Source organism: Sebastes fasciatus, chromosome 9, assembly GCF_043250625.1.
Source record: "Sebastes fasciatus isolate fSebFas1 chromosome 9, fSebFas1.pri, whole genome shotgun sequence".
NCBI lineage: Eukaryota > Metazoa > Chordata > Actinopteri > Perciformes > Sebastidae > Sebastes > Sebastes fasciatus.
In genome coordinates, this window is record NC_133803.1 from 16349220 (window position 1) to 16372591 (window position 23372).

The window sequence follows — 23372 nt, forward strand, 5'->3', positions numbered from 1 at the left end:
AAGCAGCTTATAGTTCAGGAGTGCATTTTTGTTCCTGCATCAGTGCCCATGCACGGTGCAGACAGTAGAGTATAGTGAGTGGAGTATCCTCAGTGCGCATGGCACAAGGCAACAGGGCTGCACTCAAAGCTGCAATGTAAATCCAGTTATCTAAAGGACTACCTCAACAAGGACGCACGGAGACACTGCTGCTTTCGCTCAACCTCTCATCGAATCTCCTTCTTATACAGCTGTATAGTCTCCGATTTGTAGCGAGGAGTGATCTCACCATAATGTGCCACTATAACATCCACAAAGCTGCACACTTCTCCAGACAAACAAAGCGAGCCTGCGGAGGAGGATAGATGACTTTATCTGAGCGCAGGATGCTTTTTTTCTTTTCCTGCAGCACATAAATCTCTATAACTTGTAGAATCTCGAGCGTCGTTTTTTGTTGCATGGGAACATTTTGGTGCAGAGGACCCAGAAGAGGATACTACTATTGCTGCTTGCTTGCATTTACACAAACAAGCAATGGATTTTTGAAGCTGCAGTCCACTTCACAACCAACTGCATTGGCACAAAGAAAATGTACCCATCATGAGACAGTGCGCTTTTTCTTATGAACTCTCTCTCCAGATCCACAAGTGGTGCGTTTTTCTGCCTTTTTAGATAACAAAAAAAAGCACTTCACACACAACAACTATACAATGGGACAACGTGGTGGTGGATATGTTGCCTGTAGTGGAAGAAGAAGAAGAAGTGCAGTGACTTCCAGAGGACAACACCTGCAGCAGACGAGTGAGTGAGTGAGTGAATGCCGTCTCCGATGTGGAGCTTGTCGCTGTCCGTGGTGCTGAAATTTGGATGATGATGCCTCCTCCAGGCCATCGACTGGACGGCTGCCGCTCGCTGCACCTCAACGAGGACAACGGCCGCTTCGCGCTGCTCGCCGCGCTCATCGTGCTCTACCTGCTGTGCGGCGCTGCGGTCTTCTCGGCCATCGAGAGGCCGTCGGAGCTGCGGGCTCACGGCCGCTGGCACGGGACGCTGCGAAACTTCAGCGAGACCTTCAACATCAGCCTGCAGGACCTCAACTCCTTCCTGCGGGAGTACGAGGCTGCCATCGCCGCCGGGATCCGGGCGGACGCGCTGAGGCCACGATGGGATTTTACAGGGGCTTTTTATTTTGTTGGAACTGTGGTGTCGACTATAGGTGGGTGTACTGGTTTTCCCTTTTTGACCTTTTTTGTGTTGTCCATTTGGTTGCAGTATGCATGTATGGTGTCCTCTAATATACTTGTTGAAAAGCATGCATGAAGCCTCACAAATACAATATAAATGCACCATTATAACAATAAGTATTGGATCTTTTTTAAGCAGGGTCTAAATACTGATCAAATTTGGGACCCTGATAAAGCCTGACCTTTTGCTGTCCATTTGGTCTTCTAAATACTTGTTGAAAAGCATGCATGAAGCCTCACAAATACAATATAAATTCAGCTATAACACCATTATGACAATAAGTGTAGGATCTTTTTTAAGCAGGACTAAATACTGATCAAATTTGGGACCTTTGCCCTGATAAAACTACGTTCAAGACAAAATAAGTTGGTTGATTTAATAATGATCTCATTACTGTGCAGTCTGGATATGAAAAAGATTGGAGCTGCCATCCCCTGTAGGCTGCTTTCTTTCTTTCTGTCTTTTTATTTTGTTGAAACTGTGGTGTCGACTATAGGTGGGTGCACTGATTTTTCCCCTGATCTTTTTGTGCTGTCCATTTGGTTGCAGCCATGTATTGTGTCCTCTAAAATACTTGTTGAAAAAGCATGCAAAGTCATTTTGTAGTCACATGAAGCCTCACAAATGCAATATAAATGCACCATTATGACAATAAGTATTGGGTCTTTTTTAAGCAGGTCTAAATACTGAGATTTCCCCTGACCTTTTTGCTGTCCATTTGGTTGCAGCCATGTATGGTGTCCTCTATAAATGCTTGTTGAAAAAGCATGCAAAAACCATATGTAGTCAAGCCCACATGAAGCCTCACAAATACAATATAAATGCACCATTATGATAATAAGTATTGGATCTTTTTTAAGTAGGGTCTAAATACTGATCAAATTTGGGACCCTGAAAAAAACACATTCAAGATAATAATGATAATGATATCATTACTGTGCAGTCTGGATATGAAAAGGATTGGAGCTGCCATCCCTGTAGGCTGCTTTCTTTCCACTGGCTTACATACAGAATAACAGATTAACATTTTTTTTTTTTTTTTTTCCAGTCATGTGTTACATTTTTGGCTGTGAGGGCCACTTTGGCAACCGGGGGCGACATCTGACTCGCCTTGCCAGGGAACGACACACTCATCCCTGGCTATAGGACAGCCCCCATGGGTGCAGTCTTGTTTATTTTTCGCCACATTTCCATTCAAACCAACAGGAATGTCAATGAGAAGCCCCGTCTGCTCCCCCTCATTTAACATTTACTCGTGCGATAGGTCAGAAAAGAGCAAGTGGCCCTCGCAGGGCACCCCGAGGGCCTAACGGCGTGGTGCACTGCATGCCTGATAGCTCCAATGGCCCGCCGACCCCTTTGGCCCCGTCCTCGCTGGTGGCTATGAGGAGCCACAGCATACAGTGTGAGTGTGAGTGAGTGAGTGTGTGTGAACGGGTGAGCAAGCAAACGAAGACACTCTCCAGGTAGTCATTTGAGCTGACAGCTGCCGTCTATCTCTGACCTTGCCCTCAACACACAAACACACAAATGTGTACACTGCGATACCTCCGGCGCCTCCTATTAATTGAAAACTGTGGCGAGGAGGGCGATAAGGAAAACTGATGGCTGTGCATGGGTGCACAGGGAGAATTGGATCCACATGAGCAGGAAAACCTGTCAGAACTTTATTTACTGTAGACCTGTCATGAAGAAGCTTTCCTGGCTCCTCCACCTCCTGCGCCCAGACACACAAAACGCAGAGCGCTCAAGCAGCCCGTGTACTCAGCTTACCCAGTACACAGGGGGGAACCACAGCAGCTGTGTTTGTATACATGTCTATGGTAGGCTGAAATCCTTTGTGCTCCAGTTGTCATGCAGCAGCGCAGTCTTCCCCCGACAAGCAAGATCATATAAACTGACTCAGCTGCTTGCGGGGAAAAGGGGAGAAAAGGTTGATGCCTTTCTACACTATTTGTCTTTTGCATGCGCTTGCATGGATTTCTTGTCTAGATTTCCATCTCGCTTTGATCTCCGCCGCCGCCGCCCCCCTTCGGCTTGTGTGTTACTTTTTCTGTATGCTTGTGAGCCACTGATATAAAAGGGAATTGGGGGCCTCCCCGCGCAACTCAAGAGTGGCATCCCCCTGTGCACTCTAGACACACTCCTCCCAAACACTTCCAACCTCTGACTCTGAGCTGTGGCAGACGCTTCAAATCAGCATGATGTGCCTCAATAATATCACTTTGAAGAATGAAAGTGAAGCCGTGGTCACTCGAGGCGCTTGTTTACGAAGAGTTTTGGCCAGATTCAACGGTCCATTAGTGCTGCACCTAGTGTGTTGTTTCTCAATTTCAGCGAATGCTGCAGGGAACACAACAAGTATTGCAGCTTCCTCCTAAAGTATAAAGCCCTGTTCAGACGTGGTATTAACATGTGTCCTGAGCGATCCGATCACAAGTGGACATCTCTAAGTACAGGTGTGAACGCACTCAAGACGCATTGAGGAACGCTATGAGATCTGGTTGCTAAGACCACATTCAGAGGTGATCTGGGCCACATATGGCCACATTCGTTTAGCAGTGTGTACGCCAATATGTCCTGGGCCACACTGAAGGACCGCCTACTCAATTGACGTCCCGCTGGGATCCGGTTGGTCTCTGCGCTCCTCATGTGAATAAACAGGCAGACGTGAGCGCTCGTCTGCCTCGCTGCATGGAAACGGCCTCTGTGCTCTACTGTATTCAGCCGATACAAACTGTATTTTATTTAAATATATCTTATCTATAGGCTACATATCGACAGACTATCAGACTAGACGCAAAGTGCGTTATTATCATACTGTTGGAGATGTGTCAGTGTTTTTGTTCCGGTGCTTTGCACAGAGCTGACACCTGTCTGTCCGCAAACTCGCTCGATCTAACCTTGCATTTTTATGTTAATAAAATGTACACATATTCACGAATATGTAGGACATTACTACTGATTTTCATGTAATATTACGTCACAACGTCTGCTGTATTAGCCGAAGTAAGATCCGATCACAAGTGGTCACTCAAGACGCATGTGGAGAAGCATTGTAATGCCAGGTGTGAACAGACGTACTTGTGTCCACTTGTGATCTGATCACTCAGGACGCATGTTAATGCCAGGTCTGAACAGAGCCTTAGTCTAAACAAATGGAACTAAAATATTTGGGGCATTTTTCTCAAATTCTTTACATCTTAAGCACATTTTTAAGGCAAAAACTACCTCATTACAATATCCACTAGTAGCTGCTCTGGAGCTTTCCATCATATCACAGGATCTTCCTCAGCAAATGAAGTTGCCCAGTTGTCATGAAATTATTTAAATTTCCATTTTTTTCTCAGCACTCTGAGGATTTCTTGTCCATGTTGGCTTAAAAGTTGACGTAGAAAGTTCTCAGCTGTTTCCGAGGTCACAGAATGAGCTTTCAATCTCAACTTTTTCGCCATACTGGCAGCGTGGCTCTAGGGATGGCAGTGTCAATCTGTCATTTGGTCGGCCAGTCGGTCCACCCCTTTGGTCTATAGAGTGAAATATCTCAGCAACTATTGGATATATTACCGTAACATTTAGTGCAGGAGTCCATCGTGCCCAGAGGATGAATTGTACTGACTTTTCTCTGACTTTTGCTCTATAGCGTCACCAGCAGGTTGACATTTGAAATGTTCCAACAACTATTGTTGATGATGGATTACCATGAATTTTGGAACAAAATTTTAATTAAATGTCCAATACTTTGATTTATGACCAAAATACCTGCAAAACTAATGACATTCTCATCAGCCTGGCTGTGCCACACTCGTGCAGTGTGGGTCGCACAATACAGAAGCAAACCCAGAAGCTAGAAAACTTTTTTGGCTTTTGTGCTTGCCAATCAATTTCCATACAAGTGAGTGGGCGCCATCTTTGAGTCCATGTATCCAGCTCCTGTAATACATACCATGGATAAATGTCAACATGTCAGCATTGTCTTTGGGAGCATGTTACCATGTTGACGTTAGCGTCTAGCTCAAAGCACAGCTGAGTACAGCCTCAAAGTGCCGCTAGCGTGGCTGTAGACTCTCATCCTGTTAAAGCGTTGAAGAGTTTGTTTTTGTCTACAGCCAACTCTTGTTGGATGAGTTGTTGTGCTGCCCTACATTTTTCAGACACAGCTTTACTGTTTGCATGCTCAATAAAGAGGGCACAAGAGTCTGCTCAGAACTTCTATTAATAGGAAAGCTATTTATAAGCCTCATGGCTGATTGATAGCTGCCAACTGCCAATTAGGACAGTTCTCTGTAGCCGTTTGTGGGTCTGTAGGTCTCATTATAAGTTGCTACGGTAACATTTTGGAGAAATACTTTGTCAGTTTTGAAGTGCTCACATGGGGGAATACTTTTCTGCGGATCAAGTGTACTTAGTGATGGCTGTCTGATCTGAGACTTTTAACTTGTGGAGATTGAGCAGGACAAGCTAGTTAGGGCAGTTCAGAAGTTATAATATGCAGGGCTATTTATTCCTGGGGATAGACTCCATCCTGCCTCTCTTTGCCCCTGGCAGCCACTACAGCTTCTGGCTCCATCACACTCATAACCACCCACTCACAGAAGTCGCAGAAGGCAGACAAGGCAAAATAGGACAGTTTAGCAAACAGCAGCATATAAACCCTCATGCAGTTTGTCCTTTAAATGAGGCCTGATTTAACCTCCATGAGGTCCGCAACTTGCGAAATGAGGGTAAATGTCAGAGGAGTTAAGAGACGATAAACCCTGGCTGCACAGAGCTGTGCTGCAGCAAGATGACAAGGCGCTCTGCCCTCAGGATACACTGGGACAGGCATCGACTCTTCACAAAGCGCTGAGCCCAGGTTGATATTTTAATCAAAGTAGCCTCATTAGGCTAATGGCTTTAACTTGTACTGCCATTCGCAGTTTACAGTATATTGACACTAAAAGAGGTGTTAGAGCAACTCTATGGTATTTTCTAGGTTGCAGTTTTTAATGTTGCATCAGATTGCATTGGAAACGGCCCCTCAAAAGCTTAAATCTGCACCAATCAATATTTCTGTATTAACAATGGACCAAATGACTATGTGTAGTGTGAAAGGAGTTGCTCGTAGTGCCCTAACCCACAGGGAATTATCACCTAAATCTGCATTTCCCCCTCAACTCTACAGTCCACAACTTTACTTTGCTGCTGGGTATAGGTAGGGTACTGTGTTGCTGAAAACAGAGCGGTGACAGTGAACCAAACGGCAGACACACAAAGTTAGTGACTAGCTGGGGAACATAGTGGAACATTCACCGGCTAAAGAGACAGATATTTCCCTCAGGAGTTGGTGGAGACCAAAACAGAGCTAAAAGGAGAGTGAATATTGGGCTTGAATTCGTCGGGTCACCCGGAAATGGGATTCTGAATAACTAATAATGAAGAACTTCATTTTGTGTTGATTTTGGCAGTCCCTATGAACAAAAGCGGTAGTGTTTGCGAACATCAGAGTGCCTTTAAAATACCTCTCATTTTACTGCAGCAGGGTCTGAACGTCTGCCCAGCTCAGTCCTGGTTTTGGTTCTCCCGTACGTCATCTCCCTCCAGCGGGCCAAGCAATACGGCCTTGGCCTCCAGCAGCGTGGTAGCCTCGACGTTCGCTCCAACCGAGCAGCGAGGTGAAGCTCTGCTCCTGACCGGAGGAGGAGCCGCTCTGGGTCTATCCGTGGCGGGCTGGTGGCTGCCGGAGGCCCCGCTGGAGTCTGGGCTGAAGGAGTTTAATAGTGAACCTGCGTGCTGTAAAACGTTTCGTCTGATTTCTCGGGCGACCCGATGGCAGTCATTAAGAATAACTATATAGCCTATATTCTCGCTGATGGACTCGTTTGCTTATGTAGGTCATATAGAGGCATCAGTATTAAATTGAGACTGTTTCATTACCAGTTAAAAGTTCTTTATGTGGAAAATTTGATTTAATTTTATAGCCCGCACATCACAGTGTAGATGCACCATCCTGCCACATTTAGTGAAGCTCAATACCATATACTGTCTGACTACAGATGTTACATGATCAGACTACAGAGTCCTGTTAATAAACAATAGATCTGACCTCCCCTACAGAAGGCCAGAGAGGGCATGCATGTAATTGTTTGTCAGGTTTTGTATTCTCCTTATTACAAAATAAGGATCTGGTACTCTCAACGTAAAAAGCATCGATTTGCTGTGATAAAAAGTCATTATTCGAGATGCATTCTGACATTATAGTCAGTTCCTAAAGCGAGTGTGCTGCGATGAAGAAATTATAATTCTGAAGAAAACAAGCTTGTTATGTCATGATCAGGAGGAACGATTTTGAAAAATTATAATTACCCATGTAAACAAACAGGCCTAATGGTTTAATGTAGTGTTATCTTCCACAGCTTCTTGTGCCAATTTTAAAAAGTGCTGATCTGGCAGCCGAGACCCATTGAGGAGCACTTGTGAGGCCTGTGCGTCTATTACACGCTTGTCTGACCAGAGTTCATGTATCTGGGATGAAACTGCAAACCAAATCTTTTCTCCGTACTGTACTGCGCCATGTAATTCTCAAGTCTCTGAGGTTTCGAGACAATGTCAGACTGGCAGAGCGTGCGTTTGGCATTTAAGCAGTATGAAATGTCACATGATATACTCCGTGGATTCCTGGCTGTGTGTTTTTGCTTTGATGTCGTGTTCATATTAAGATTAACCGCTCGGTGCTGCCTCGCCAGGACAAAACCATCTGTGTTGCTGTTACTGTCAGTGTATGTCATGCGTGCGCTTACAGGAGGTGGGTGGGAAAGGTTTGCAATCTGTGAAAAGCAGATTCAACGATGCACAGCGATGTTTCGTCTTACCGCCTGTCTGTCACTTCAGCACTGCTGCTGCTAGACTGTCCCAGACACTGTTGACTCTATAGCTCAGATCTAACTACTGTGCTCCTCTGCACTCACTCATCCATTCAATCATTTTGATCTCCTTCTACAGTGTGTTCCTGTGGGACAACATTGCAATCGTGTTACAAAATAGAGTCTGCTCATATATCAAATAAGCAGTACGTTGCATAATGAGATGAAGATCACTTTACAGTTCATTTTACAGAACCATTTGAAGTTGGTCAGCAGGACTCTCTGTTCTTTACCGCGTCGCCGCTGCCGTCTTTCCTCCCCCCCCTCCCCTCTTCTCTTTAGATCTCCCGGGCCGCTCTGTGAAACCACAGACTCAGAGGAAATGTCACTGTTAAAAATGGAAAACGGAGGGCCTTCAGTCACATGAAAGGCACAGACTGGGGGTCTCTTTGGATTGTGTGCAGTCCAGACGCTCAGCACAAAAAATGATGTCCCCAATGAGGAAGTGGAGCCAAACTGCACCACTGCTGCATTCCAGAAGAAATGAATCAAGCTGCTGCGCCTTAAATCTGCACTAATCAATAATTTTAGATTAACATAGTCAAACATAATGTGAAAGGTGTCAACCGTAATGACAAACCCACAGAGACTCTACATCTCAGCGTCCTTGAGCTCATATAGGTTTACGACCCACAACTTAAAGGTGCTCTATACGACATCCAGAGCATTAATTTAGCAGCAAACAACTATTTGCTATGTAAAGATGTAGAGGAGTAATGTCTGCCTGAGCAGAAAATAAAGTCGTCAGTTTGTGTTGTAATCAGAGTGCATGTTCGTGCATATGAGCATGCTCCACTGGATAGCTCAAGGCCGCCACTCTGCACTGCTCTCATATGGCAGTTACAGCTGATAACGCCGTCCTGACCATAGACTGTATATAAGAAGTGGATGGAGTCACCCTGTCGTTCTGAAGCCTTGAGTTTGGCATTTTAGCCATCGCCATCTTGTTTTTTTGCAAAAAGAAGTGACACGAGAGTGTGGAGCTAAGTACAACCGAACGCTGAATAAGACATTTTTATCTGACCAAAATGTTAATATTAACTTTCATGAACTGAAAACACACTGTGAAAGGGTTAAAGTTGTAAGACGAAAACACGGACAACTCCCAGACCGGACATCGCCGTGGTAGTGACCTGTCAATCACAAGGTAGCCACGCCCTAAATCATACTCTTGGTCTATTTGACTCTAAATGGGACCATAATTTACTAAACGAACATCACGCTGTATTGAAGAAGACTTGAAACTATAGCGATTGAGACCATAAACTCATGTTTACAATGTTTACTGAGGTAATAAATCAAGACTTATTTTTGCAACCAGAGGAGTCGCCCCCTGCTGGCTAGTAGAAAGAATGCAAGTTTAAGGCACTACCGCATTGGCTTCACTTTTCAGACCCGGAGGTTGCCGACTCGTCCCGACTGGCGGCGCCGTTGCGAAAGCGTAGCACCCACCCTCCGGTTCCCCCTCAGGTTAACACTGTCAGCTCTATCAGCAGTGTTGCCGCTGTTTGCTCATTAAGCGCTGTTAGCACCGTTAGCTGCGAGCCATGTTGAGAGCTGCGCAGAAGCAATAGAAATGCTCCCAATATCGCATTTAGCGCCTTTAACTATTTTGGTTCGCTGTCACTGCCCTCACCAACCTTGTTTTTGGCGGCAGCAGACAGTTGTTTTCAAAGTCATTCACCAAAGTCATTAGGATACATCGTCTGGGAACCTCGTATATCTGCACAAAATGGTAATCCATCCAATAGTTCTTGAGATATCAAAGTGGAACAAAGTGGTGGACTGACTGACCAAATGACCAACATTGCCTCCCTGGAAAAAGAAAAATGATCAAACATGCGGTGCGTGCCTTGGTGTTGACAAAATGGAGGCAAACTGGTAAATGGATGAATAATTAATTAATTCAAACATGAATAAATGACAAGTCAGAGAAATAAAAATATTTTATAACACACAGCTGCTTGAAAAACATTTTATCCCCCTCATTTCTTCCCCTCTCCCAGTTCATCTCCTCGCTGGGTGCTTCCTGATGTGTAGTGGAAATGTGTGTGTACGTGTGTGTGTGTAGGGCAAACCTGCTGAGAAGCACTGACTCCAATAAATCCCCATCTTACTTAACTGCTGCTGTACAGGATGGCCGTACACACCTCTGCGCTGTGTCACAGCGGGTCATAAATCTGCCCTGACTTGCTAAGGCACGCATTCGGCTACGTACAGTAACTCACAGACTCAAATCATCATGGCCAAGTGATCCCGAGATCATTTTAGAGGACACAGCAGATTCTCTGGGCTTCCTCCTCCTCCTCCTCCTCCTCTTCCTCCTCCTCCTCCTCCTCCTCCTCCTCCTCCTCCTCCTCCTCCTCAAAACTGATCAGCATTTCACTGATTCTGCTCTTTGCACCGGGCCAAGGCAAAGAGAGAATCAACTCTGTGTGCTCTTTGCACTCTGCAGTCCTGTGACCTGCTTCCTATCAGGACTAATTTCAACAGCCATGTTAAATTTGGGTGTTAATATTTTGATTATCATCAGTTTCTTACACAACCCAATTTGCACCGGCGCTGACGTCAATGCTGACTCGCAGCTATGAGAGTTTAAACTTTCCCCATAAGCAGAAAAGTCTTGAAACTTTTGTATCGGTCGGCAACCTTTTGTGTCGCCATGTTTTGCAGAAAGCCAGCAGATTCCACTTCTGCACCAGCAGAGCATTTATCTGCATCTTGGGGTCATGTATATAAATAGTTTTCAATGTTAATAAGCTAACAGCAAGTTGGCGAACAGCATGAATTGGCAGCCGTCCATCTGTCTCTTTGTGAGAAGGAGGGGCTGCTTGTGCGAGAGCAGAGAGGCACAGGAGGACATGCTGCACTATTGTATCTTTCAGTGGCCTATGAATTCAAACAGCATGCTGAAGTAGCATTCGCCGCAAAATAGTTTCAGATTTGAGATGAATCCTCTCACGCCTGATACAATCACGTTCCTTTGAGCCGTAACAGTGTGACTCACGAGAGACTTTTTGAGCATGACCTTGAATGAGCAAGATGGTTGATCGTCATGATTAGATTACAAGATGAAAACACTGACAGGGCACTACGTCATCCGTGTGGAGCTCGAGATAGATCACGGGCGGCATACTAGTGGGAGTCACGGCCATTGCGTTTTACACATCTGCCTTCCAGAGATATGACAGGCGATTCAAACACTAGAGCTTGTTGGAAATTGGAAACTAGATACAGGGCGAGCTGCTCGAGTTGGATTTTTTCACACAGCAATCTGTTTGGATTAGGGGAAACAGCACAGTTGATCCTTTCTTTTATTTGTGTGAAATTCTCAGTGAATCCACGCTGGCCACCGTGCAGATCGGCTGCCAGCACAAGAATTTAAATCATTCAAGTAGCAGACCTACTTCTCTAACACTTGGACTCATTCATTTGGCATATATTTTGATTATGAAACAATGACGATCCCTGGAAAACACCCTCACACGCAGCTAAAAGTGTTGAAATTGCATATAATTTTGTCGTCATGCCAGCATCCACATCTGATTCAGCTACCTCCAGACAGACAGCCTCTGGCACAGACTCCTAGTGGGAACATTCAGTTAATAGAAAGTAAAACATAATTTAATTGTGAGCAACAGAGCATTGCCTTTTCATTTCTCTGCAGGCAGCTTGCTGTGGTTCATCTATGTGTGATCTGGTATCATTATTGCAGCTGTCACTAACTTAGCAGTCTGCAATCAGGTTCTTGCTGAGCCTTAAATTTCAGGGACTTGTGCTCTCACAGTATCAGTAATGAAAAACCATTGAATTGAATATCTGCTGAGGCTCATTTCCTGCTGACTGTTTTCACGTGACAGCAAAAATCTGAAGACACATGTACAGTCCATTTAATGTAGTGTTACCATGATACTGTACGAGCACCAAATCTGCTGGCTTATGATGCTGATCTGAGGGTGATAGTGTGTCAAAAGCTCCACCTGGACAGGTGTGTTTACCTTTTGGGAATAATGCAAGAGGGCTTTATGAAGCTGAGCTTTTACTCAAACATTGACTCTGCATACAGAACAAGATAATAGGAAACACAAGGACATTCAGCCTTTAGTTCATTCAGGGAGAAGCTATTAATCTGATGAGAGAAGGACTCCTCAGGACAAAATCTGTGTTGCCGTTTGCGGATGGACAACGGAGCCACGTGAATTTTAATTTTACTAATTGGACTCTCCTGTCTGTAAAAACTGCACAATAGTGGACTCCATGCATGTTGGAGTGTTTCCAGTTCTGTTTCAATTCTGCGGAGATGAAAAACAGATCGGAAAAAAAGAAGAAGAAAAAAAATAATAAATGTTGGAGCAGATCCAAAGACAATGCAGCATATTTTTTTTTGACAATAAATCAATACAGAGCGGCGGAGTCATCAATCCACCTGGCTCTGTTTGCCAGCGAATTAAGCACCGAGATGCAATTTAAAACACTAGACTAAAACACTCGACTTGATTCAGTTACGGAGGAGCCAAACGAATCACGAAATCAGAAAAAGAAGGTACATTAGGCTGCGTTTTACTGAACATCTGCTGGTGTTGTTACTTCTAACAACACGTCTGAGCTGTTACTCTTGCAATTTATATCTGTACTGACTCGCTTTAATGACTATGTCACCTCAGTCCATTGTTTCTAATTATTGCACAACCGCGTGTAACACAAAACACTCATTATCAATCCTTTGACATGCAGAACAGACATACCATTAACGTATCGCCTATGCTGTGTGTGGGTGAGCTGGGTGTGAAATTCAAAGCCACATTGTTTTGCTTCATGGTCCCATTAATCTATTATTGCATAGGTTTTTTTATTGATATTCCTATGGCTTTGTGCATGCATTACACAGACACAACAATATAGCTGCATCTCAATGATGTATGCGACCTATTCTAAAACCGGCTGCACAGTGTGAATGTTCCTATTATTATCCAGTCTGCCAGTAATCCTGGCGGCTCCTCAGCACATGGCGTGGTGATGATGTGTCAGGTCTGGCCATGTTGCTGTTTCCTGAGCCCTCTGTCCTCTCTCCGCAGACCCCCACCACGCCAGCCCCATGACAAATCATTTCCTGTTCGTCACAGAAACACAGTCATCAGAGGGACGTGGCGTTTTCAGCTGCCGCTCCTATCAGGCCAATTTAAGAGTATTCCCACTAGTGGGACACTGTTGGTTTGACTGGGAGCTTTTAAACCTCATTAATTGGGGACATGGGGAGGCAATAGGAGGCCCAGATTTGAGTTTTCGTTTTCAAAACAGTCACATAATGAGTCTATGGGCTCGTTTCGGGGCCCTCTGGGAGCTGTGTGGGCGGGATGTTGTCCTCAATGACACACAGTGACCTTCAGATTCAATACTGCTCAAAGAGACAGGTGAATGTACAACACATGTCCTTCATTCAAAGACGGAAACATGACTGAGTGCTTTTAGTTTCCCTTTATTCTCATGTGGGCATCCATTAGGAGCTTTGGCCCATTTGAACCGGCTCTCCTGTATATTTCTCCTGCATTGTGTTCTTCTAGATTAGTCCTGACTGTCCTTATATTCCCTCAATTATCAGCTGAACTCACTCGCACTAAAAGCAGACTTCTAAGTCTAACATTAGACTGAAATGCACTCGACTTTATGATAGTTGGCCTTGTGAGGCTATTTTCCAGGAAAGTGAATCAATATATCTTTTTTAGGATGGTTTGTTTTGGAAAAGGTATCAATTCGGCTTTGCCACATTCAAGGTGAACTCTTTGAAAACGGCTATAACTCCACAAGTATTAAATAGATCCACTCATCTTTATTTTTCTTTTCATTGACGATTAAATAATATTTTCTATTTGCCAATTTGACTGCTCACAAATGTTTTCTTTTAGAAATTATGTGCATAAACTGCCATTTTATAGGATAAGTCTGCCAATATTTTATATTTTTCTCATTGCCAACAAATAAAATGTAAAGATCAAAACCAACAACAAATTGATCCAACTAACGAGTATTGTCTGTGTAGCCTCTATGCCATAAATCTGTATTGTTATCAATGAGTGACATGTTCCTTCATTAAGATGAACATGTTTATTTTGAGTCAATCCCATATACACTGTCCTGCTGCCCCAAATACTCGCACTACGCACCAAATCTGTGGCAGAAAGATGTCACAAACTATTTTTTTTGCTCCTGTTTAAGTAACATTTGCTAAAAACTAGTGTCCTGCTGTGTTAGGACATTTTTTAGATAGGGGGTTGGCCAATATGATAATATACTGTATATTGTTGAAACAATGTAAAAAGCCTAGCCTACATTAATTTATTTATTCTCTAAAATTATTATAAAAATTATAATTAAATTATAAAATCTAAATAAACACATAATTTAGGTCATACATTATTATTATATAATTTAATTATAATTTCAATTATGTTCATTTTACACTCAAGTTCTTAAAATGAGAAAATACTTTTCATTTGTCAAGTATTAAATAACACAGGAGTATACAAAATTTGGCTTCAACATGTGTTTATTTCGTATAGAGTGTTTATTTATTGAATTACCACAAACTGGTATATTGTGATATATATATCGTTATCGAGATATGAAATCATCTATATCGGGATAGAAGATTTTGGCCATATCGCCCAGCCCTAATTTACATTTTTTAAAAGATTAAACAATTTGTGTCAGATATTTCTTGGGGGGAGCAGAAAAAAACTGTAAACACAACACTGACCTATTTTTAGTTGATATGGTGAACTTACTAGCAAACAGTTGCTTATTTACACATCCAGCAGACACAGAGCAACATTATAATTTAATTGGAGTCATGTCTCTGGCCACCCGGCAAACATAAGTCCAATATTCACCCTCTTTTAGCTCCGTTTTTGGTCTCCACCAACTCCCGAGGGAAATTTCTCTTTTAATGAGATTTGTTGACAACAACAAAAACATAGAATATTGCCAGCCTTATTATGGAAATGGCCCGTCAGGATAACTCTGTTGTGATGTTTATATGCTTATTGTGAAATAAGCTATACTGCCTTATTGTTTTCATACACAGACTGCCATAAAATAGAACAATTCAATATATCTTGCCAGCTGAAAATGTCACTGCCAGCCGAGGAGAGCTTCAACAGTGCACTTTATAGGTTTAGATTTAATAGCTGCTGTTAACTCCTTTGTGCTGCGGACTCTTCAGATAATGACAGACCTGCTGAGTGTTGTACGTTTTGTACAGGTTCGTCACTTTTTGGTGTAAAATCTGGTGATTGATTACTGTGTGGAGGCGAGTGGTCACCGAAATGCAGAGTCCATCAATACTTCTATTAGCAACACTCCCAGTGATTTGTGCTATTTGTTTAGGTCCCGACTTTATTACACAACTTAATGGGCCATTGTAATTTGCCATTGGACTGTAATGAGAGCTGCTCAGTCTAAACTGTGTCAGCTCGCCTGAGTACATGTGATTTAACCCTGACCGCTGCCGATAACAGCTGACCTTTATCCCTGAAATCACCACAGTTTAGTAACAATCTATTCGTTTCATCCCCCTACAGTCTGATAACCATTAGAGCATCTTCTTCTTCATCTCTTAAACCTGTCAAGTTGCAATTAATGGATACTAATAGCACTATTTCCATCACGTTCCTTTTGGTTGAAGCTCTAGTGTGTGATTATGTGTGCAGGCACCATTAGCCATTAGAGCATAACTTCATTCTGAGCATACTGTATTTAATGTTAATGAATAAATATTCTCTCTGGGCTCTGATTTAATTGGATTAGCACACATATGATTTCCTGCCGTATCAAGTTCTGCTGAATTAAATGACTCATCTCGGCTCGGACACAGTGGAAAGATTAAAGTGTTCACTGAGGTCGGGATCATTGGTCTGGACTGGAGACTTCCTTACAATTAAGAGTTTTAAAGACTTTGTGAGTGAAAGTCACGCAGTGTTTGGTTTTAGCTTGCCATGTCCTTTGCTTTCTATTATTGTTCTGTTTTCCCTAATGCCTCTTGACACAGTAGTCTGGAGTAATGGCTCTGAAATGCTACACTGAATCGATGCCTGGTGCCTTTCCCTCTCTTAGGTAATTTACTTGGTAATGAGAGACGGTGCGGAAGACCGTCTCCGTGCGCGCTGAGAAGATGTAATCTGTTTTCCCTGTTATTCAGTTGGGTTAAACAGACTTGGTCTGCTAATTAATTAACCATGAAACACTGAAATAGGATTCCACCGAAGGGCTTAATTTAGATAATCACTGCCCCTCACCTCCCTGTCCCTCACTGTCCTAGACTGAACTTTTATCTTTGACAAAACCAGATAATTCACTGTCTGGTGTGATGTATACAGCCTTCACAAGTCTATCTGTGTGTGTGCGTAAGGCCGTAAAGTGTGTGTACATGTGTGGACATGTGGGGGTGATATTCCCTCTTGTCGAAACAATCGGTATCAATCAGTGTTGATCTAAATGACCCGGCGTGTCAACAGCAAACCCACAGGAGAGTGGTTTTTCAGGACGAGAGATAAGGTCAAAAAAGCCATTTTGTGAATCATAAAGGAAGTATTGTCTGGATATTGATGTCATTTATTACCGGACAAGGATGGTTATGGACGGGTTGGTGAAAAAAGGGGGGAAAAGCGCTGCCCTAATGCTCCGAGATGACTGAAATGGAGGATGGCCGTGATGGAAAAATCTATTAACCTTGGCCTGGAAGTGAACCGGTTGATCTTTCAGCACGATTTTTATTTGTTGACAAATATACCATCTGCTGTTCTGTGGATAAGGGGAATGACCCTGTGTGTTTGTGCGTTCAAGTGTGTGTGCTCGCATTGGCCCTGGGATTGAAGTATGAGTAGTGTGTGTGTGTGTGTGTGTGTGTGTGTAGTGTGAGCACACAAATAACCATATAATGTATACACATATAAGAGCAGAAAATTTGCACAAGAACATATGCAACAGGTCTCCTGTTTTCTACATATTGGATGTTTTTTTGGAATACACATTGATATTTCGTACTGATAAAATCAGTTATGCCATAAACCAGTGCTTCCCAATGATATGACTCCCAGAAGAAATCTGACCGGTCACAAGATTATGAAAGGAATAACAGACAGATGTGTAAATCAAAAGTTTCACCACGATACAAAATTGTATTGATTATTTGGACAACGATACAATATTTGCCGATATCACAAAGTCTGCCACGAGACGATTTTGATTCGATTCATTTCAGGGGCCTGCGATCAATATGAGATGATATATGCCTATTTAACATAATCAGTTACATTTATATAAACTCACAAAAGCAACTAAACTATGATGATTTTATTACTTGGCTCTGTAGGAAGGAGGTCGGAAATGGAGACACAGACGATGTTTACACTTTGCATCAATGATATTGGATCGTTGATCATTGAATTGATTTATCGATCCAGATTGATGTAGCGTTACACCCCTAATAACAGAGAACAATAGAATGTTGCACATAATTGTGTATATTTTTTGTGACTGCAGCTTGTGCCCTTTAGCAGCATGGCTCTAGCAACGGCTATATTGATCAATACACCCCTCTGGTCCAGACTGAAATAGCTCAACCACTATTGGATGGTTTGTAGAGACATTCATGCTCCCCAGAGAAGAAGAATCCTACTTACTCTGGTGACCCCCCGACCTTCCCACCAGCACCACCATGAGGTTTACATTTGTGGTTTTTGAGTAAAATGTCTAAACACGTACAGTATTGGATGGATTGTAATGAAATTTGGTCCAGGCATTCATGTCCTCTTCAGGGTGAATATAACCAATTGATTCATCGTCTGACTTTTCATCTAGTGTCATGAGGTCAAATTTTAATTTGACAAATACTTTATGACTAAATACCATGGATGTATAAAGAGAACTGGACACAGCGTTGGAGGCGGGCTCCCGTTCATTCCTATGAGAGTTGATCTGTTGTGCATGAAGCCAAAATGGCTCGACTACCGAGTGATAAAGTACCCGGATCATCAGGCGATCTTCCACATCCATTGGGAGCATAGAGCAGACGCAGTAGCGTTTTCCTTTAACCCCGCCTCCCCTTCGGTCTGGGGCTCATTCAAATGAAATAACTCTGGATTCAGCTATTAGTGTATTTTACAACTTTTAGGACCTAATGATTTAAAGGACTATTCAAGTGTTCATACTGGGAAGTTGATTTGCATTTGCTGATTTGCAGACGTCTCTTTCCCAACGTAAGTCTATGGGAAAAAGTATTTTTGGGCCCAATGGCATCACATGACGGACACGGAAGTTGTGATTTCACCGTTTGGCCATTACGGAAAATTTGCTTCAAAGCCCGGCGCTCTTCCCGGGGGTTTGCTAAATACCTGCCAAACTAATGACAATCCCATCAGCCTCAGCTTTCCTTTGTGTTTAATTTAGCAAATGTTAATATGCAAGCACACAAAGCTAAGATGGTGAACATTGTAGACATTATTCTGTACTACCTGCTGTTAGCGTTTAGCTCAAAGTAAGTACCACTGTGCCTAATTAGAGCACAGAGCACAGGGCTGATAGCATGGCTGCAGAACCACTGCTATAAAATATATATGAATTTTCTTTCCATCAAATATTTAGCTAAATTAACTTTTCTTAATTATCATTACACCCCTTATTAAGTCAAACTGGCAGCCTGGGTGCTAAAAATAATTTATAAGATGATTTGATCTTATAAAGGAAACAATATTGTGCTCAAATACCAAGACACTCATCAGCTAATGTTAATATCAGAGCCGCACTGTAGCTGCACCTGTGACGCTCCTCGAGATCGAGAAGTGCTCCTTCAACATGCAGCAGAATCCATAAACATCCTCTCCTCTCATAACCCCGTCCTCAGCTTGAACACTCAGTCTAATTGACTGAGAAATCAGAAGATAGCAGGAAGCCAGACCACACAGCCGAAAGAGAGAAAATATTCAGAAGGCTTACCTAAGCTTATTCCTGGCATCCTCCTCCTCACAATATAACCCCTATGTCCTTGTTTTTTAATTTCCTGAATAAATGATGATAACATTGGGCACATTTATGCATTTAATAAAAGATGGCATTCCTCTTCTTTTTAATCATATACATAGAGTTCCTTTCAGATGCCAAACATTTGTTTTGTTTTGGTTTACTGCTAATAATACAGCCCATTTTTCCATTATTCTCTCTTACTGCGCAAAATGCAACTTCATTTGCAATGCAAAACATTGTTTTTTTTTAATTATCCCACAGTCACTTTTTTATCATCCTCTCTGTGCATTGCTATGACTTATCATATACTTTCAGAGAACGCTTACAGTCTTGTATCAGACTCAACACAAATCATAATCCAGTGTTTTCTTCACTCACAAACCCCTTTTGGATTTGCTTTGCTCTCAGGCATCACTTTCCTCATCTCAGAATCATATAGTCTTTTGAGGACTCTGAAGTCATCTTGTAGGTGAAAATGTGTTTTTTTTAGCCTCAGTCAGGGGATTAACTGTCTGATATATCTCCTCTGTCTCTGCAGGTTTTGGGATGACAACGCCTGTGACAGTCGCAGGCAAAGTGTTCCTGATCTTTTACGGGCTTCTGGGCTGTGCCGCCACCATCCTCTTCTTTAACCTCTTCCTGGAGCGCATCATCACTCTGCTGGCCGTGGTGATGAAGGCCGTGAGGGAGCGGCGAATCAGGAACAGTGGTATCCTCCCGCCGGGCATTCGCCACGATTTCTCCGCCTACTCCCTCCCCGGCTGGAAACCCTCCGTGTACCACGTGATGCTGATCCTCGGCCTGTCAGCCATCACCATCTCCTGCTGCGCGTCAGCCATGTACACCCCCGTGGAGGGCTGGGCTTACTTAGACTCGCTCTACTTCTGCTTTGTCACCTTCAGCACCATCGGATTTGGGGATTTTGTCAGCAGCCAGGGCGCGGCTTACGAATACCAGAGCCTCTACAGGATGGCCAACTTCCTCTTCATGCTAATGGGAGTGTGCTGCATCTACTCGCTCTTCAACGTCATCTCTATCGTCATCAAGCAGGTGCTCAACTGGATTCTGGAGAAAATGAGTTGCTTGTTTTGCCAGCGCTGCAATAAGCCCGGCGTCCTCCTGGGCAGACGCAACGCCATCCGCCCGGGCTCCAAAGCCAAGGGTCGCCAGGGTCGGCTCGGCTATCCGCCCGACTCAGATGGACCTTGTGATAGTGATACCGAGGGACGCAGACTATCAGGGGAGATGATCTCTATGAAAGACCTGGCAGCCTCTAACAAGGTGTCTCTGGCCATCATGCAGAAGCAGCTATCCGAGTCGGCCAACGGGTATCCCAGGACAGTCTGCGGCAGCTCACGCCATAATGGTTTCTCCGGGGGGGTTGGCGCACTCGGTATCATGAACAACAGGCTGGCAGAGACGAGTAACTCCAGGTAGAGGACACAGTGAGACAGGAAGTATGGGAGCGTGTAACCAACCCTTGATCGCCATGGAAAAAATACTTTTGAGATGTAACTTGTTATGCATGATACATATGATTTTTTTGGGATACTTTTTGTTGGAATTACAAGCCTGTGGTGATAATACAAGTAATGACAGTGATGGTTTTAGTGATGATGGCATGAAGAGAGAACCACAGAAGTCGATCTGGAAGCGTGGGAACCATCCATCAGCCATTACATTACACCTCAAACCCAGAACAAATCACTGATATGTCAGTTAGTCTGCAGAGGTTTGTTATATACACGCTCAGTATATCAGACTCACACGACTGCTGCAAAGGAGCCAAGGGAAGCATACAATGCAATCTTCATTGTTTTGGGCGTTTATTTGAATGTACATATTGAATGATGATATATAACAAGACGAGCGTATTCACTGGATGACATAGCACACACTGATCTATGCATTATATTTCTCACGCATTGTTTGCACCATTTCTAGTCCTTCCATTGATTGTGCAAACCCTCATTTCTGTCTTGACACGAGTCAAGTTTTACCCTCAGGTGATTGATTTCATATCTGGGGGCGAGTGCGGGAAGTAGCTAAGCACGGCTGTGATGTAGCTGATTTCGACCGTGCTGTAGTGCGCCACACTAACGGGCTTTAAGGAGTAATTTCCTATTTGCTCAAGATGGAGAGTTGAAGAATGAAAATCCATTTCTTGTGAGAGAGGAACCTTCTTATCAGCTCAGAAAATGCTTCGGCGGCCAAAGACTTTGACTTGAAGGGTAAAAGAAGGCACCACCCAACTCTCTCTCTCTCTCTCTCTCTTCTTTTTTCAAGCTTAACAGCTGTCTGCGAGGAAAACAAACGATAAAGGCTTGCAATGTATTAATTACTCTTTGAATGCAGAATGTAGACTTATGTATTTGTAAAAAAAAACAGAATAAATCAGAAGGAAGTTTATGCTTGTTTGAAGTGGAATATAAACGAGAGGAGGGAGAAGTGGAGGACGGTTTTATCCCGTTGGGACATTATGTCAAATGATGCAGATTACAAAAGTAGCCCGGTCAATATCAGATGCTGGAGTGGAAAACAAAAGCCTAAAGGATTCTGTCGCTTGCATTGATTTATTTTTTTTGTGGGGATGTTCTGTTTTCATCCAGGGAGACTTCTTTTGCAGATCTCTCTTTTGTGAAACAAAGCGTGATCCAAAAGCCCGCAGAGGTTGATTTTCCTCAATTTCAGTGTAGCCGAGGTTTGGATGGAGGGTGTTTGCGGAGGATGCGGTGCCACCACTCAATGTCCTAGTTGCTATCTCTTCCAGGGCATCTGTGATTTAAAGCCGTGTGTGATGTGTATTTGATGAGGAGGAGACGTTGATAGTCAACCTGTCTGGGAGACGGTGATGAAGGAAGAGCACTAGAGAGAGAGGCTGGTGACAGCAGTAGTGGTGTCAAATTCATGCCCCAATCCATATAAATGGCCTCTCTCAGCCAAGGGCTCAACTTTTCCTGGCGTCCATCTACAACATCTAATATCCTCCCAGGCCTATACTCACCTCTTATTCTCTGTCATCTCTGCATTCGCTTCACACACACTGCACCAAAACCCTCCTGCCTCCTGTTTCCCGCAGATCTCAGCTCTCTCCTCACGCTCATCACCCTTACACTGTGAATATGATGAGACATATAAATGTATATATATATATATAGAAATATATAGAATGTCTTAAAAAGCGCTTTTCCAATAAGGCGTGAAGTGGATCTGGATCCCTTGTTGATTTTTCATCCTGTTCGTGCATAGATCTGAATAATTTCCTTTACTCCCCAGTCTCACCGAGAGGAATAGAGAAAATGACTCAGGTAGTTAATCTTCAGGCTTGTCTTAGTTTTTTCCTGCATGCCATTATGGTAAAGCCATACAAGATAGCTGTATATAAAACAGAGGACTCTTTAAAGTCTATTTTTCTACATATAGCTTTCAAATATATACATGTGAATGATTGAATTAGTCATTGTCTCATGTCTCTTACACAGTCAGTCAGAACTTAACTACCCTCTAAAAACATATGGATACTAGGGTTACAAATGTTAAAGAGGAGTTTGATGTTTTGGAAAATATGCATACTGGTATTCGCTTTCTTGCGGAAAGTTAGATGAGAAGATTGAAACTAATCTCAGATCTGTATTAAAGGGATAGTTTGAAATGGGGTTGTATGAGGAACTTATCCATAGTAGGTGCATTTCTTACAGTAGATGACGGTCGGTGTGCCCCAAGCATCGAGAAACAGAGGAGCACCGACACCGGAGCAAAGCAGTGTGACGGGAGCCGCATGAAAATGTATTTTAGCCACTTAAAAAAAACTATATCCGTTTAAGTGTACGCTATATTTAGAATATTTACCGATGGTGAACTGAACTGAAAGTTAAACGTATTTATTGTATACTGTTTTTGTCACCTGAGAATGCTGGCTTTGGATTGAGCATAGATAAGTTTCACTTTCATTTCAGTTCCCCCGTCAGAAAAGGGCTGTCTGACGGCAAGATAAAGCGCTGAAAATATTCTAAATATAGCGTACACTTAAACGGATATATATTTTATTAGGTGAGCCTTTCTTTTAGGTGGCTGATATAAGTTTTTCTACCGGCCCCGTCCACAGCACTGTATTGCTTTGCTTCGGTGTCGGTACTCCTGTCTGCTTCTCGATGCTGGAGGCACGCCGACCGTCATCTACTGTAGGTAATACACCTACTATGGATAAGTACCTCATACAACCCCACTTCA

General features: G+C 43.2%; 1 protein-coding gene across 1 annotated transcript; it reads left to right on the forward strand.

The window, feature by feature from the left end:
- The first annotated feature begins 825 nt into the window (after positions 1-825).
- kcnk12 (potassium channel, subfamily K, member 12) lies at positions 826-21821 on the forward strand. The gene is made up of 2 exons (XM_074646292.1): positions 826-1195; positions 19681-21821. Exons 1-2 carry the CDS (start codon positions 847-849, stop codon positions 20577-20579), a joined length of 1248 nt encoding a protein of 415 aa, XP_074502393.1. The 5' UTR covers positions 826-846; the 3' UTR covers positions 20580-21821.
- Positions 21822-23372: the final 1551 nt, after the last annotated feature.

Coding starts and splice junctions, on each gene's coding strand:
- kcnk12 (XM_074646292.1), top strand. CDS start 847: ATGATGATGCCTCCTCCAGGCCATCGACTGGACGGCTGCCGCTCGCTG. Junction 1,196..19,680: donor AACTGTGGTGTCGACTATAG/GTGGGTGTACTG, acceptor CTGTCTCTGCAG/GTTTTGGGATGACAACGCCT.